Genomic DNA, 13,577 nt, shown 5'->3' on the forward strand with positions numbered 1-13,577 from the left:
CGGCTGAGTGCGGACTGGAGTGGGAACCGGGGTCCCCGCGCGCAGAGAACACGCGATGACCACGTGGAGCCTGCGGCGGAGGCCGGGCCGCATGCTGGGACTTCTGCTGTTGGTCGTCTTGGGCTTCCTGGTGCTCCGCAGGTGAGAGAGAGCTTCGCGCAGCACCTGCCGGACCCCACATTCCCCAACCCTCCGCACCTCGGGTTCTCTCCTCCCGCGACCCGCGAATCCCGAGTTCCTGGGGGGAGCAGTCCCAGCTGCTTCCTTCTGGGAGCTCCCCAATACCCCGAGTTCCCCTGCGGCTCCAGGCACTCCTGCCTCGCGATCCAGGCCTCTGGGCGACACCCGGCGTGCCCTCGGGAGCCGGCGTCTGTGCCCTGAGCCGCCCACCCCGCCGCGCCTGTGATGCCGGGCTCTGCCCCTCGTGGACGGTCGCAGCCCTCCAGCCGTCAGAGCTCTCTCAGACGCACCCCATCGCGGCCCGGTGCCCACTCCTCCGCGGAAAGCTCCCTCTGCTCTTCCCCAGGCCCCCGTTTTCCTCCCAAGCCTCTGGGAGGCGCCTTGTTCTGCAGAGGCCGGCGCTTCAGCCTGGCAGCTACGGTCTAGCCAGCTCGCCTGGCAGGGTCGTAAGAACAGTGTCCGTGGGCCTCCAAGATCCCGGGTCCTGATTTATTTGTACAGTTCTAGGACTGATAGGTCGTCTCTCTCCACTTTCCCACCATTCACCTGTTACCAGCTCACTTTCCTCTCCCCTTTTTACAAAATGTTGTTTATGGCAAATGAGTGGTTTCAGTGATACCGTGATTTACCCACAGCCTGTGAAAAAGTTTTCTGGGTGCCGTAGCCCAGAATTTTTCTAAACTGTGCCTATTTTAAGGATTCTACAGCCCTGACCCTATCTTTCAGGTCAGCACTTTCCATATTCAAAACCTCCAGTGGGAAGCCGACCGGCAGTATCGAATGAACTGAACAGTTGGAACTGGTGGCAGGCCCTACCCCGCTCAGCTTTGTCATTTGCTGCTTTTTTATCCCCCTTCTTAGTTTCTCTAAACTTCCCCTGGGAGGTAGGGAAGTTTTTGATGGAGATAAATATCTGGAAGTCTTTTGCGGCCACAAGAACACATTGACAAACTCGATGTTTACACCTTGTCAAGACTTGATTCTTGTTTCTGAGACAGTAAGGACATCATCATATTGTTTGGGAGAAGGATGTGATTTTCTTCTCATTCTGGGGCCCAGAAAACTTCAGGCATTTCATTTCTCCAGTTGTGCGCAAGATGTTTTCTGTCCTCCCTAAGATCTCTAAGCCATTCCTCCCTGAAGATTGGCCCTGGCTCCTGTGGGCTGCTCAGCTTTCTCCCTTTGCAAGGCTTATGCAAACCCTGAAAGAATTACTCAGGGCAGCAGCAGCAGATCCTTCTGCATACAGCAGGGTAGCAAGGCGCCCAAGCTGCCAAGAGAAAGTCTAGTGGCTGCAGGCCTGTTGTTGATCAGGGATATAGGAGTCCGTGCAGGGAACCCAGGCAGGTCACTATTTGGGGCAGCACTGTGGGCTTGAGATGGGCCGAGTGGCACACCCAAAAAGTCCCCAGGAAAAGGTATGCGAAGGAGGCTGAGTGTTTGCTATTGTTTGGTGGGACAGAGGTGAGGTGTCAGGGAGCTGACCTAGCTGGGAAGAAGCCTGAGCTTCTTTGAGGTGAGGTAACCGTGTCCCCACCTAGGTGGGGTGGCCACACTAGGAGTCAGTCTTGGGCCACTGGAGCTGCGTGGAATGGCCACAGAGAGTAAAGAGCTGCGACCGAAGGCTGTGAACACAGTTTGACATGCCTAGGAAAGTTGTTTTTCTTGCCACTCCATCCTTCTAGCAGGTAGGACAGAAGCTCAAGGAGCTCTGAACCAAGTTCAGGGCTGTCTCTTTGGAAACCCTGTGGAATACATGTCTTTTTGGCGGCTTTTTGATTTTTCCTCCCTCTTGGGTATATTCTGCCCAGTTCATCCTGTCTGACTTGGGCTGGACACCAATGATTATGAGTTGCTGTAATATCTCTGGAGGCAGGAGGAGAACATCCTCTTTGTCTTTCTCTCTTCCTGTCTTGTTCCAGCTCTGACTGGGTCATTAACTGAGTGGGAGGTGGGGGCCTCTCCCCACTGTTACTGGGGAGTGTTGAGGTGGCCAGTGGAATACAGGTCACATGGAAACTGGCCACCAAGTTCACTCTTGTGGAGCGAGCTGTCTGGAGCAGCCCCTTTCCTGTAGCAGAAGGCAGGTATTTGGACAGTGGCTGGCATGGGGTGGGGCATGTTTGGCTATAGCTTTTCTTTTTTTTTTCCATCAACTTTTCCTTGGGCTGGTTCATGGTCAGTCATAGCTGGTGGGTTACATCATATCAAAGAGCTAGGATGACCAGGTTGACTTGGGGGAGGATTTCAGTCTTAGAATTTTTATTTTTATTTTTTTAAGCTTAAACAGTGGTCTTTCTTAAAAATTACCTTTACTGGAATTTAATTGTCATGCAACAAACAGCACATAGTTAACATGTACAATTTGATACACTTTGACATGTATCTAAATCAGGCTGTGAATCTACCACCACAGTTAAGATTGTGAAAACAGCCACCAGCCCCCAAAGTTTCCATGTTCCTCTCTGTCATCCCTCCCTCCTCCTCCTCCCTGCTCCCCAGCCCCAAGCAACCACTGATCTGTTGCTTTCTGACACAATATATTGGTTTGCATTTTCTAGTGTTTTATAAAATTGTAATCTTAAAGCATGTTCTCTTTTTTGGTCTGGCTTCTTTCACTCAGCGTATTATTTTGAGGTCTGCGATGCATGTATCAGTATGAACCGTGCCTTTGAGCCAGTTGCCTTTCATTCTGTTTCCTATTCCCACTCCATGAACACAAGAATGCCTGCTTGATATTATCTAAAGGCATGGTTCTCATTCATGATTTTTTCCTTAATATAAATGACTCACTGAGCAAAAATACACTCAACTCTGCATCTCTCATACCTGAAATTTCAGCTGGGAAAGGTGAGAGAGGGGAAAGCCTTCAGGTGGGCAGCCAGCATCATGCTCCTAAGAGGTAAGTTCATTTCTTCTCTGAGGTCCATCTCACACACTGCCCTGACCTACTGTTTTCTGTATTCCAGACCGCAAATTCTTCCTATAGAAGGGAAAAGGAGGAGATGTATCAAACTCATTCTCCTGAACAAGGTGGCTAACTTAGCAATGCAGGTCACTTTTTTTTTTTATGTGAATCATGGCCAGTCCTGTCTTCCCAGCATATGTGGCCAAATCATGCCTCTCCTCTTGAGCTTCTGGGAGGAAATTGATTTTATGGGCCTTGCCTATTCTAGGACTCTGCTCTGCTTGAGGCCTGAGTCGTATTTCATGGAATGTTCAAACTCTTTGAACAGTGTTCCTTTTATCTTGTAGTAGTAAAGTTTTCAGCATTGGGAAGTGTCTCTTTCAGCAGGTGATCACCTGTTGGATACAGGTGGTGAGGGATGTCTGAGCCACCCTGTGCTAGGAAGATCGAGTTGGCTCTGGAATTCTTACAGGACCATGCTAGCCAGCAACAGAAAGAGACCAGAGTTGTCTTGGAGCAGCCATAGTATTGGTATAGGTGTGATTCGGGGGAGGGGCTGGGCTACCAATAAGATTGGGGACAAAAGTCCTTGGCTGCAGAAATAGCAGAAAGTTGATCAAAGGGTTCTTCCCACCTTAAGGTAAGGAAGTAGCAAATGAAATAAAAACATGTAGTCCTTGATGAAGTGATGCAGAGTTCCATGAGGTCATGTCAGACGCTCTTCTGGGAAGAATTCGGGAGATCCTGCAGCTTGAGGAGAAAGGTTTTAGAACATCTGGACCTGAAAAGGACTCTGGGGTCTAGGCACATACTCCCTCCCTCGCCACCATCACCAGCAGAGGCAGGGCTTTTTGGTGTCAATGTTGGGATATTTGCTGCTTCCTCTCCACTCAGTTTTAGATTTTGCTTAAATCTATTGCTCTGGATCTTAAAGACTGTATTGAAAGAGAGTTCTCATGGTGTGGAGGTCTCCTGGGGTAGAAAGGCAGCAGGTGTTTTTAGAGGCTCCTGCTAAGGAGGTAGACATTTCTTGACTGGTGTCTGCCTGTTAGAGACTCCTTGTTGATACTCACAGCTTCTGTTCTTTGACACTTAGCAAAACAGTTAGTGGGCTTGTTCCTTTCAAGCACAGATGATTGTATTTTTTGCCCTTAAGAAGTTATTTTGTGAGTAGGTAATTTATGAACATAGTAAGTATTCAGAGTGTGAAAGGGAATCAAGTGAAAAGAAACTCCCACTCCTGGCCCCTCGGCTAGGCACCCTTCCCTATCCCCTCTTCATATCAGCCGTTATTACTGATAATGGCTTCTTTCAGAGATATTCGATGCATATACAAGAAGATAGCTACACATATTATCCTACTTGTCCATTAGACACATAACACACGTTATCCTCCTTGTCCATTAGACACATAGTTTATGTTTTTATTTTTTATTTTTATTTTTTGAGACGGAGTCTCGCTCTGTCGCCCAGGCTGGAGCACAGTGGCCGGATCTCAGCTCACTGCAAGCTCCGCCTCCCGGGTCCACGCCATTCTCCTGCCTCAGCCTCCCGAGTAGCTGGGACTACAGGCGCCCGCCACCTCACCCGGCTAGGTTTTTTGTATTTTTTTTTTTAGTAGAGATGGGGTTTCACCGTGTTAGCCAGGATGGTCTCGATCTCCTGACCTCGTGATCCGCCCGTCTCGGCCTCCCAAAGTGCTGGGATTACAGGCTTGAGCCACCGCGCCCGGCCCACATAGTTTATTTAAACAGTCTTCTATTGATGGACATGGATTGTTTGCAATCTTTAGCTACTGTAAACAAAGTTGCCGCAGATATCTGCTGGATGTATTTCTATAAGTAGAATTGCTGACCGTAGGATAGATTCATTTTAAATCTTGATAGACATTTCGAAAATAGTACATTTTATTTCTGTTGGAATCAGTGTAAAGGAGATTCTGCGCCCAACTCGATAGGGCCAAGTCGATTCTTGAGTCTTGTAAGAACCAGCGCATCTCTTATATATCTTCGTAGATAAGTCCTATGTGGTGGATTAAAAAAAAACATTTAACATAGTTATGTTTTTCCCTATTTGTGAGATCATTTCATTTAGAGTCTACAAGCATCTCGAAGATCAGGGGCTTCTCATCAAGAATAGAGGCCTTGTGTTATCTAACAGAGCTTTCACTTCTCTCTGGGTGAGACACAGTCCTTTTCCCGTTTATGATGCTGTCAGTGGTCCCAAAGTACTACAAACGTCACATAATGTTAGAACACTTTTTGTTGTTGTTATTGTTGTTATGTGGTTGATTAGAGTGAGGGGTTTTTGTTATTTTGCTGTTGGATCTCAAGGTTTTGGTCTAGTAAATTCTTCTTCATGTACTCACTTCCTACAGTCTTTAGGAAATATTGCCCTCTGAACCACCAATATTGCTTCTGGGTCAGAGCCCGGATGTGAGGCCAGGGTTCGTGGCTTACCTGCGAGCCCTTTCAGAGGAAAAAGCGGAGGAGCTAAGATTGCAGGAGTGCTGTGGACCTCTTGCTGGGGACCTCACATCTCTGCAAAATGCATATACTTGCCTTGGGAATGGCAGGCCTAAGCCTTTGGGCGTATTTAATGCCTCTCCCAGCAAACAGGAGTCCAACACCTTGGGCCCAGACCAAGGAGCACATAAAGAAAGCTGGGCCAGACACAGGGACCGACTTCCGTTTCCCTGAGGCTGAAGTTCTTGGAGCCCGGGGATTGGTCCAAGAGCTACTCAGCAATATTCTGGAGTAGAGTCGTTAAGGGCACCATCTGGGCCAAAGAGTGCATAGTTCCTTCTTCAGGCCCTCAAATTCTTTTGCTGAGGGTGGAGAGAACATGGCTGAAGACTGCTGGGACCAAAATATCCCCAAACAGACAGTTTGGGGCAGCAGGATGTCCAAGGAAGTTGAGCCTCATGGGAGCCTAGAATGGAACCAGAATCTTGAGAGTGATGAAAGGAAGTCTGCACTGAAGACGGATCCAAGTGAGGAACCCCGTGTGGCTGACGTCTGTGGGCAGCTGAACACTTACCATCAGATGGTGGTCTCGGCGTGGCCACTTGGAGGAGGGTGGAGGGGAGTGTTTTCTTGGTCAGGATCTTCATAGAATGCCCTGGTTTTGGATTCAGTTGATCCTCTGTTTAGGGCCCTAATAGGGCCACAGTGCACCTAAAACTTGAATTTGTAAGCTGTCATCTCAGATGAACAAGCATGTGAACACATTATGTTATAGTGTCAAAATAAGCAGCCTTTGGGGCCGACAAGGACTTATGTTCTGGGAATGAAAGGACAATGATTGCAGTTCCTGGCTCAGATGCCAGCTTGCGTATGCCCATGGCTGCCCTCGGACTGCGTGAGTGCTGCCTGGTCTCTGCCGGCAGTCATCATACTCCAGATGTTCATGGCGCTGTCTCTGCTGTGCCCAGTTGCATGGATCCTGGCCTATCTGTGTCTGGTCATACTCTGCATGGCAGACCAGAAAGAGATGACTGTGATCCCAGTGCGGCCTCCCAGCCCTACCATGACCCCGGTTCCTGATGAGTGTTTGCAGGATTGACGGGTGATGCAGGGATGCCCGCTGGCATGGCAGAATGCATTTCAAGCCTGGCACACCTCATTCAAGGAGATCCTTTCTGGTGGTGACTGGATCTGGCTCACCTCCCACCCAGCCGCCCTGCAAGATCCCTTCTGAAACTTGACAGCCAGTCCCATTCCCAGAAAGAGGTGGTGACCTTGTCACCTGCTCATCTGCCCTTTTCCATCCACTCACATTTTTACTACACTCAGAATCTCCTGACTGCTGGGGCCTGCCCTGTACCCTTCATCCTCAGGACCCACCTCACCAGTCAAGGAAAAATTACTCCAGAGGGCTCCACCTCCCCCTGCTTCCTCACCACGGGGCACAGCAGAACTTGGTACCTATGTCCTCTGCTTCAGGTTTCCATTGCAACCAATTTTTGTGTCTGCAGCTTGCACAGTCTTCAGCACAAATGGTGCATGCCCCTTTTCCACTTGCCAAAAGGGAATTGGTGAAGATGGGCTGTAGAGGTCTTGTTATGTTGTGCGAGGCCCCATCAGAGGTCCTGATGTGCCTGCCTTCCTCCAGGAACCTCACCTTGAACCATGACCACAGCCACCCTCTCCGTACAGGTGGAGGAGCAGAGCCTGACTCTGAGCAGAGCAGACCTGGGCACTGAACACTGAATTCAGGCCGGTGGTCAGGGTCTGCTGTCCAGACTCTTCTAAGGTGGAAAAATCACTTTGTGTAAATGAAGCCAAGATAAACAGGCAATAGAAATTTCAGGAGAAAATGTTAACATAAGCTCCAGTTCAAGAAGGCAGGTGTTCCTGGTTTCATCAAGTAAACGTCCATCACGGATGAACTGCTCCCCAAGAAAAGTGACAGAAACACGCTGAGCTTCCTTAGGATTTGGTTAGCTCCTTGGTATCAAGCCTAATTTAGGAGTAAAGTCTTGCTGACCTTTAAACCAACCAACTCTAACCACACAGTTGATATTTTCTTTATTTTATTATTACTGAGTTGCTCAGGAAATTATGGGGTTATTTTCCATCTTATGATTATTAGTATTAATGATCATTATTAGTGTTAATAACCGTTTACATGATGCTTCATTGTTTATGAGGCTCTAACTTGCACGGTCTCATTTACTGGCAGTGAATTCCTTGGAGAAACCCAACACATATCATCCTCATTTTCTTGGTGAATTCATCCCTTTTAGTAACGTATTGACAACTTGTCCAGTAACCTACCAGAAAATTCCCAGGAAGAAATGGTTGAATTCTCCAGAATTTGGAATTGGATAACAGCTAGATTGTTTTTTTGTTTTTGTTGTTTATTTCATTCCTCTTGATATGCACTGAGAAGAATGTTTTGTTCTAAAAATATAGAAAATTGTGTGTTACAAAGACACTAGCAAAGACAAGCTCTATCCAGGGAGGGAGTCTATGTAGTGTCAAAGGAGAAGATGCAGATTGGGCTTCTGAAGCTGTAACCTTGGGATTGGTTAGAATGCAGATTTTGATTTAGTCGGTCTCAAGTAAGCCTTAAGGTTTATGCATTTCTGACAAGCTGCAGATGAAGACCTGGAAATCTGGTTGGTGGATAGAAGTTGTTGAAGCGGGATGCCTCTTTCCAGCTATGTGCACTTTGAGTCAGGCGGCTGTGACCCTGAGGGAGTTCAGAGGCGTCGCTGCCTGCAGACCACACCTGGAGAAGTCAGCCCAGAGGGAGGTTTTCTGATCCTTAGCCATCAACTAATCAAGGGGACAGGTTAAAGTGTTACTAGCAGGGACTGTGTTGGAATGTCGGTCACAGAGAGGCTTTTCCAACCCTGACTACCCCTCTGCATTTAGCAGGGTGGGGAGTGGAGGCTCTCGCACCCATAAATAGACGTTAAGATAAGTAATGTGTGATTTAATAAGAATTGGAGATTGTGCTTTTGAAGTTCTGGCTGGAGAATAAGGTTTGGTACCTGGTGGAGTGATTGCTAAGTTGTGTTGCCACTGTCTTTAAAAACAGTGTATTTTGTGTGTGTGTATTTTCACCACCAGATTGTCAAAATGCCCCTGTTTTTAAGAAAATAGTCTGTCCATCCAGTTCTTCCTCATTCTGGCCTGAGGTGAGCCCAGCATGTGCCTCTGAGGCAACCAGGGGGAGAACCTGTGTTGTGGTGGGCAGGTGAGTCTGGTGAGTCCCTGAGGCAGGGAGGGCTGAGCGGGAGGCAGGGTGTGTGCTTTGGAGCAGGTGTGGCCTGAGCAGTTGCGAGCCTGTAGCCAAAGCAAAGTGCCTGGTGAGCAGAGCAGGGGCACCAAGGGAAGGCCTGGACGGTGGCCCAGAGGGGCCCGAGGCCTTGTCTTAGCAGTCCAGGGCTTCATCTGCAAGGATGTAGGCCAGCAGAGTTTCTGGGAAAGGGCAGATCGCACATATTTTCAGCTTTGCAGGCCATGCGGTCTCTATCGCAAGTACTCAACTGTAAAAAAGCAGCCGTACGTAGATGGTGTGGCTGTGGCCAGTACAACGATTTACGAACACTGAAGTCCATATAAATTTTTATGTGTCCCAAAATATTATGCTTTTGATTTTTTTTCAACCACTTAAAAATGTGAAAGCTCTCCTCAGCTTGCAGGCTGCACAAAGACAGATGGCAGGCTGGATTTGACCCAAGGCCCAAGTTGACCCACCTGTGGCATACAGGCTGTGTTGGTCTAATAGGATCTCAGTGTACAGAATCTTTTGTGGTCAAATTTTAGAAATTGTAATAAGATGACTTGGCACAAAGTCTAGCACCTAAACCGCATACCACAATGGGAAGAATGGAGAAGTTGAGATTATTCCACATTAGGGACATAAAACCCACTTGTGGCTATTCTCTCTAAAGTTTTCTCTTTGGAGAAAAATGTGTGGTGAATAGGTTCCCATAGCTCTCTAATATGCAAACATATGCTATAATAAATTGATTTCAGATAGAGATAAGACTCTTCGGCTCACAGCAGAGTGCTGCATTTCTCCGGGACCCTCGCAGCAGCCTTTCTGAGCAGCTGGGACAGGCATTAGCCTGTTGTACAGAGGAAGAAGCTCCTGCCCACAGAACTGGTGTCACTAACCCGAGGCAACAGTTCTACCAAGATGGGGGCCAGGATTCACATCGGGTCTTCCTGTTCCGGCTGGTGTTTTTGTTTTCACTCTCTCATACAGTCCTTTGGAAGAACTGTGTCCTAAAATGTCATTTGCAAGCCATTTACTAGAACATGGAAGTTTTCTCTTCAGAGAAAGAAGAATGTGGTGAGCAGAGCCCTAGGTTGCCCGGGATGAAATGACCCTTTCATCTGTAGCAGCAGAACTGTAGTCCTGGAGCTTTGATGGGAGTTCTAAGGCCTGGGGGCTGTGAGAAGTAGGAAGGAGTAGGTAAAAAAGCACATTGCTTTGCCTGAGAGTGGCCCCAGACAAAATTCCCAAGAGGCTGGCGATGTCCGAGCTGTCTTCTGTCCTGTGGGCCCCCTGCCCCCTCCCCGTCTCTGGCCATCTGGGCCCTCTCGCTTGCCCCATCCCTCTGTGACACGCAGCTAAGGGGGCATCTTGTGCAGTGGGCCCGGCTGGCCACCGCCTGCTAGTGTCAGGGCAGGAGCGAGCCCCGATGAGGACAAAGGCACAGCCAACACCGGCTCCTGCCCCAGACTCAGCCTCCACCTTTCATGAACTTCCTGACCTGAAATGTGGGTCTCCCCAGCTTCTCTCACGGCTTTTGGGAGACAGGGTGGGAAGGAGACCCACCCAGCAGCACCGAGTCACTGGGACCCACCTGAGGGGCTCCCTGGGGCCGACCCCAAGAGATGCCAAAGGAGCTTTCTCACGGCCTGAAGCCTTCGCAGCCTTCCCGTGGGGGACTCTGCTCTAGCTGGGCCATCTCTTGGCGGGCCGCGATCTTCAGAAAATAATGAAGACCTGGAATCGGGTGGATGGAAGGACGCCGCTAACGCAGACCCTCTTTCCAGGTCTCTGCTCCTGGAGTCCGGCGGCTGCCACCGTGCCGGGGCTCGGAGGTACCGTGTGAAGCTGCTGCCGCTTTCGCGTTCAGCCGCGTGGCCACGGAGCTGGCCATGGTGCAGCCGCGCGCCCGCCGGCCCCTGCAGCAGCCTCCCGGGGCCTGACGCTGGCCTCGCTCCTGTTAGCCCGCGAGCCCTCATGCCGAGCTGTGTTTGTCTTGCTCCCGGCTGCAGCCTCGGCTTGCCCTTGCCCTGCCGCGTGCCCCGCGCTGCAGACAGACCCCTCCCAAGGTTTGGCTGAGGCGGAGGGGGAGCTTTTCCCAGCCACCTGGACGCAGGCCCTCTTCGGAAAGAAATGCCGAGGACCTGTGAGGGGGCGAGGAAGCGGATCTCTCTGCACCCCGGCCCCTGCGGCCTGGGGCCTCTCGGCTCCAGAATGCCTCTGTCTTTGCAGGTTGGACTGGAGCGCGCTGGTCCCTCTGTGGCTCCGCCATCGGCAGCTGGGGCTGCAGGCCAAGGGCTGGAACTTCATGCTGGAGGATTCCACCTTCTGGATCTTCGGGGGCTCCATCCACTATTTCCGTGTGCCCAGGGAGTACTGGAGGGACCGCTTGTTGAAGATGAAGGCCTGTGGCTTGAACACCCTCACCACGTAGGTACTACCCCGTCCCCCACAGAGCCTGGTTCCTAAGCAGGGCTCCTGGTGTCTGCACGCGAAAAAATCTAAGAGGAAGCAGCCCAGGTCCTCTGCCCAGGGCGAGAGAGCCAGGGTCTCCCTCCTCCTCCCCACCACAGAGCTCCTGACTCGTGGGCGTGAAGGGACATGAAATGGATGTAAGGTCTAGAGGAACCAAAGTAGCAATGTCGCACAAAACAGTATAGTGAAGGAGGTGAGTGCAGACTGAGGAGGTGATTCGCTGCCAGGGAATCATTTTCTTTAACAAGCAGTCTTCCCACTTCCAGTTCATACGGCCAGTGAACGGCATCTTCTTGAGAAGAGCTGCCTGAGAGGCGCTCTGGCCCCGGTTTTCAGCTCTCTTCTTGGGCAGTGGTTGTCATCTCAGCCTCTGTTGTGATGATTGGCACATGGTAGGCACACAATAAAATACTGAATTTGCAGATCATTTATAAAATGTGCTCAGTTGTGAATAACCTGGATCTTTTCATGGGTTTCCCCCGCAAATCGCCAACAGATACTGGACTCTAAGTCTATGAAATAAAGGGAGTGATCAGGCTGGATTATTCCATGTTTAGGCAAAAATATATGATTACAAATCAAGGAGATGGCTTTTCATGGGTGGTTGATGAACTGATTTTGAAGACAGTTCCTTAAAGAGTTACAGAAACGTGCTGAGCCTTGACAGCTTCCCAGAAAGGACTCCTGAAGGTTGTGGGAGTGCAGCAGGCTCAGCACTCGGCCCCACGGAAGCAGCACCAACGACGTTTGCTGAAAGGCAGAACTCGTGTGTCTGAGTTGGAAGCCGGGCAGCCTCTCCTCCTTCCCCTGGGAATATTCTTTGTAGTGGGCAGAGGCTCTGCTGAAGCCAGTGGTGGGGTGGGGCTGGGAGAAGAGCAGTTGTCATCACCGTGTCATCCACAAGTCGTCCCTTCCGCCTCTCGAGTTGAGCCTGTCCGTGAGCCTGCTCTGTCCCTTGTCCTGTCTTCAGAGTTGGAAGCTTCATTCTGTTGCACGTTTTGGAGTTCTGGGTGCTTCAGTAAATGTAGGGTGATCACTGAGCTTTCCTCTTACTCCTTGTAGCTGTTTTTCTGATAAAGTTACATTTTCTTCTCCAGTGGGGCGTGGGCATGGTAAGCTAACTGGGGTCAGAGCGCCTGACCTTTTACTTAGCAGGTCTATGCTTCGTCCAGGTCTTGTTGATGCAGAGGGAAGAGGGCTTGCCCTCGATTCTGGTCCCTAGATCCGTTCACTTAGTTCTTGGTTCCAGTCCTAAAATCATGAAGAAACATACCTTTAGCCATCATATTGGATTTTTGGGATAAAGAAGGTAATGTGGGAGATGAAGTGGAATGAATAACACGCTGTAGCCTGTAATTATCATTTCTGTTGCAGCTATGTTCCGTGGAACCTGCATGAGCCAGAAAGAGGCAAATTTGACTTCTCTGGGAACCTGGACCTGGAGTATGTGGTGTTGCTGCTTCTGTGGACTGGCCAGGGGCAGGGGCAGAGAGGTGGTTACTTGGGGATGGATTAGCAACCAGAGAGAACCAGGGAGGGACCTGGGTCTGGAGCCCTGTTCTAGGACTGTGAGAGGCCCTGCACCCAGGGCCCAGACACTCCTCAGCTGTGACCTGTCACCCAGAGGGGCTGGGCCTGCAGCTTCTGGGCTCCACCTCTCCACTGCAGCCCAGAGGGCAGAAGACCCCGGGAGCCGCCCAACTCTGCATGGGGTCCGGCTGCCTGGGCTGGGGCAGGGCGGCTCCTCTAGGCTAGCAAGGCTGTTGGGTCAGGTTCACTGTTAAGACCCCTGTGCCCTGGCTGTCACCCTTCCTCCTCAGGCCCCCAGTGGGGCTGTGCAGAGGCTCTGAGGCTGGGAGCAGCTCAGGCCACCGCCCTGATGTGGGAGTCCCCGCTCTTCGGGGATGGGGCCAAGCCATCCCTTCGCCCCACCGGGCAACTCCTCCACCCTGTGGCGTGTGTGGCCCCCACCCGGCCTCATCCTGGGCCGTCATGGGAGGGGCTGACGATGTGGACCTCCCTAGGGCCTTCGTCCTGATGGCTGCGGAGATCGGGCTGTGGGTGATTCTGCGTCCAGGCCCCTACATCTGCAGTGAGATGGACCTCGGGGGCTTGCCCAGGTAAGCGGGGCTGTGAAGGGCCCTGGGTGCTGTTGCAAAAGGCTCATAGAAATAGGTCTAGTTTTGTTTCCGTGTTCCGGTTCCCGTTCTGTACGGAATTTCCGTGTTCCGGTTCCCGTTCTGTACGGAATTTCCGTGTTCCGGTTCCCGTTCTGTACGGA

General features: G+C 50.6%; 1 protein-coding gene across 1 annotated transcript in view; it reads left to right on the forward strand.

Annotated features, from left to right (window-relative positions):
- The window catches only part of GLB1L2 (galactosidase, beta 1-like 2), a 45,175-nt gene continuing 31,598 nt past the window's right edge, over window positions 1–13,577 (forward strand). The window contains exons 1-4 of the mRNA XM_011934722.1: window positions 1–141; window positions 11,054–11,251; window positions 12,671–12,739; window positions 13,321–13,416. Of these exons, the coding sequence (XP_011790112.1) occupies window positions 56–141; window positions 11,054–11,251; window positions 12,671–12,739; window positions 13,321–13,416 (449 nt within the window). The 5' untranslated portion in view covers window positions 1–55. The remainder of the gene's footprint in view (window positions 142–11,053; window positions 11,252–12,670; window positions 12,740–13,320; window positions 13,417–13,577) is intronic.

This window comes from Colobus angolensis, unplaced genomic scaffold (genome assembly GCF_000951035.1).
Source record: "Colobus angolensis palliatus isolate OR3802 unplaced genomic scaffold, Cang.pa_1.0 Scaffold137, whole genome shotgun sequence".
Taxonomy (NCBI): Eukaryota; Metazoa; Chordata; class Mammalia; order Primates; family Cercopithecidae; genus Colobus; species Colobus angolensis.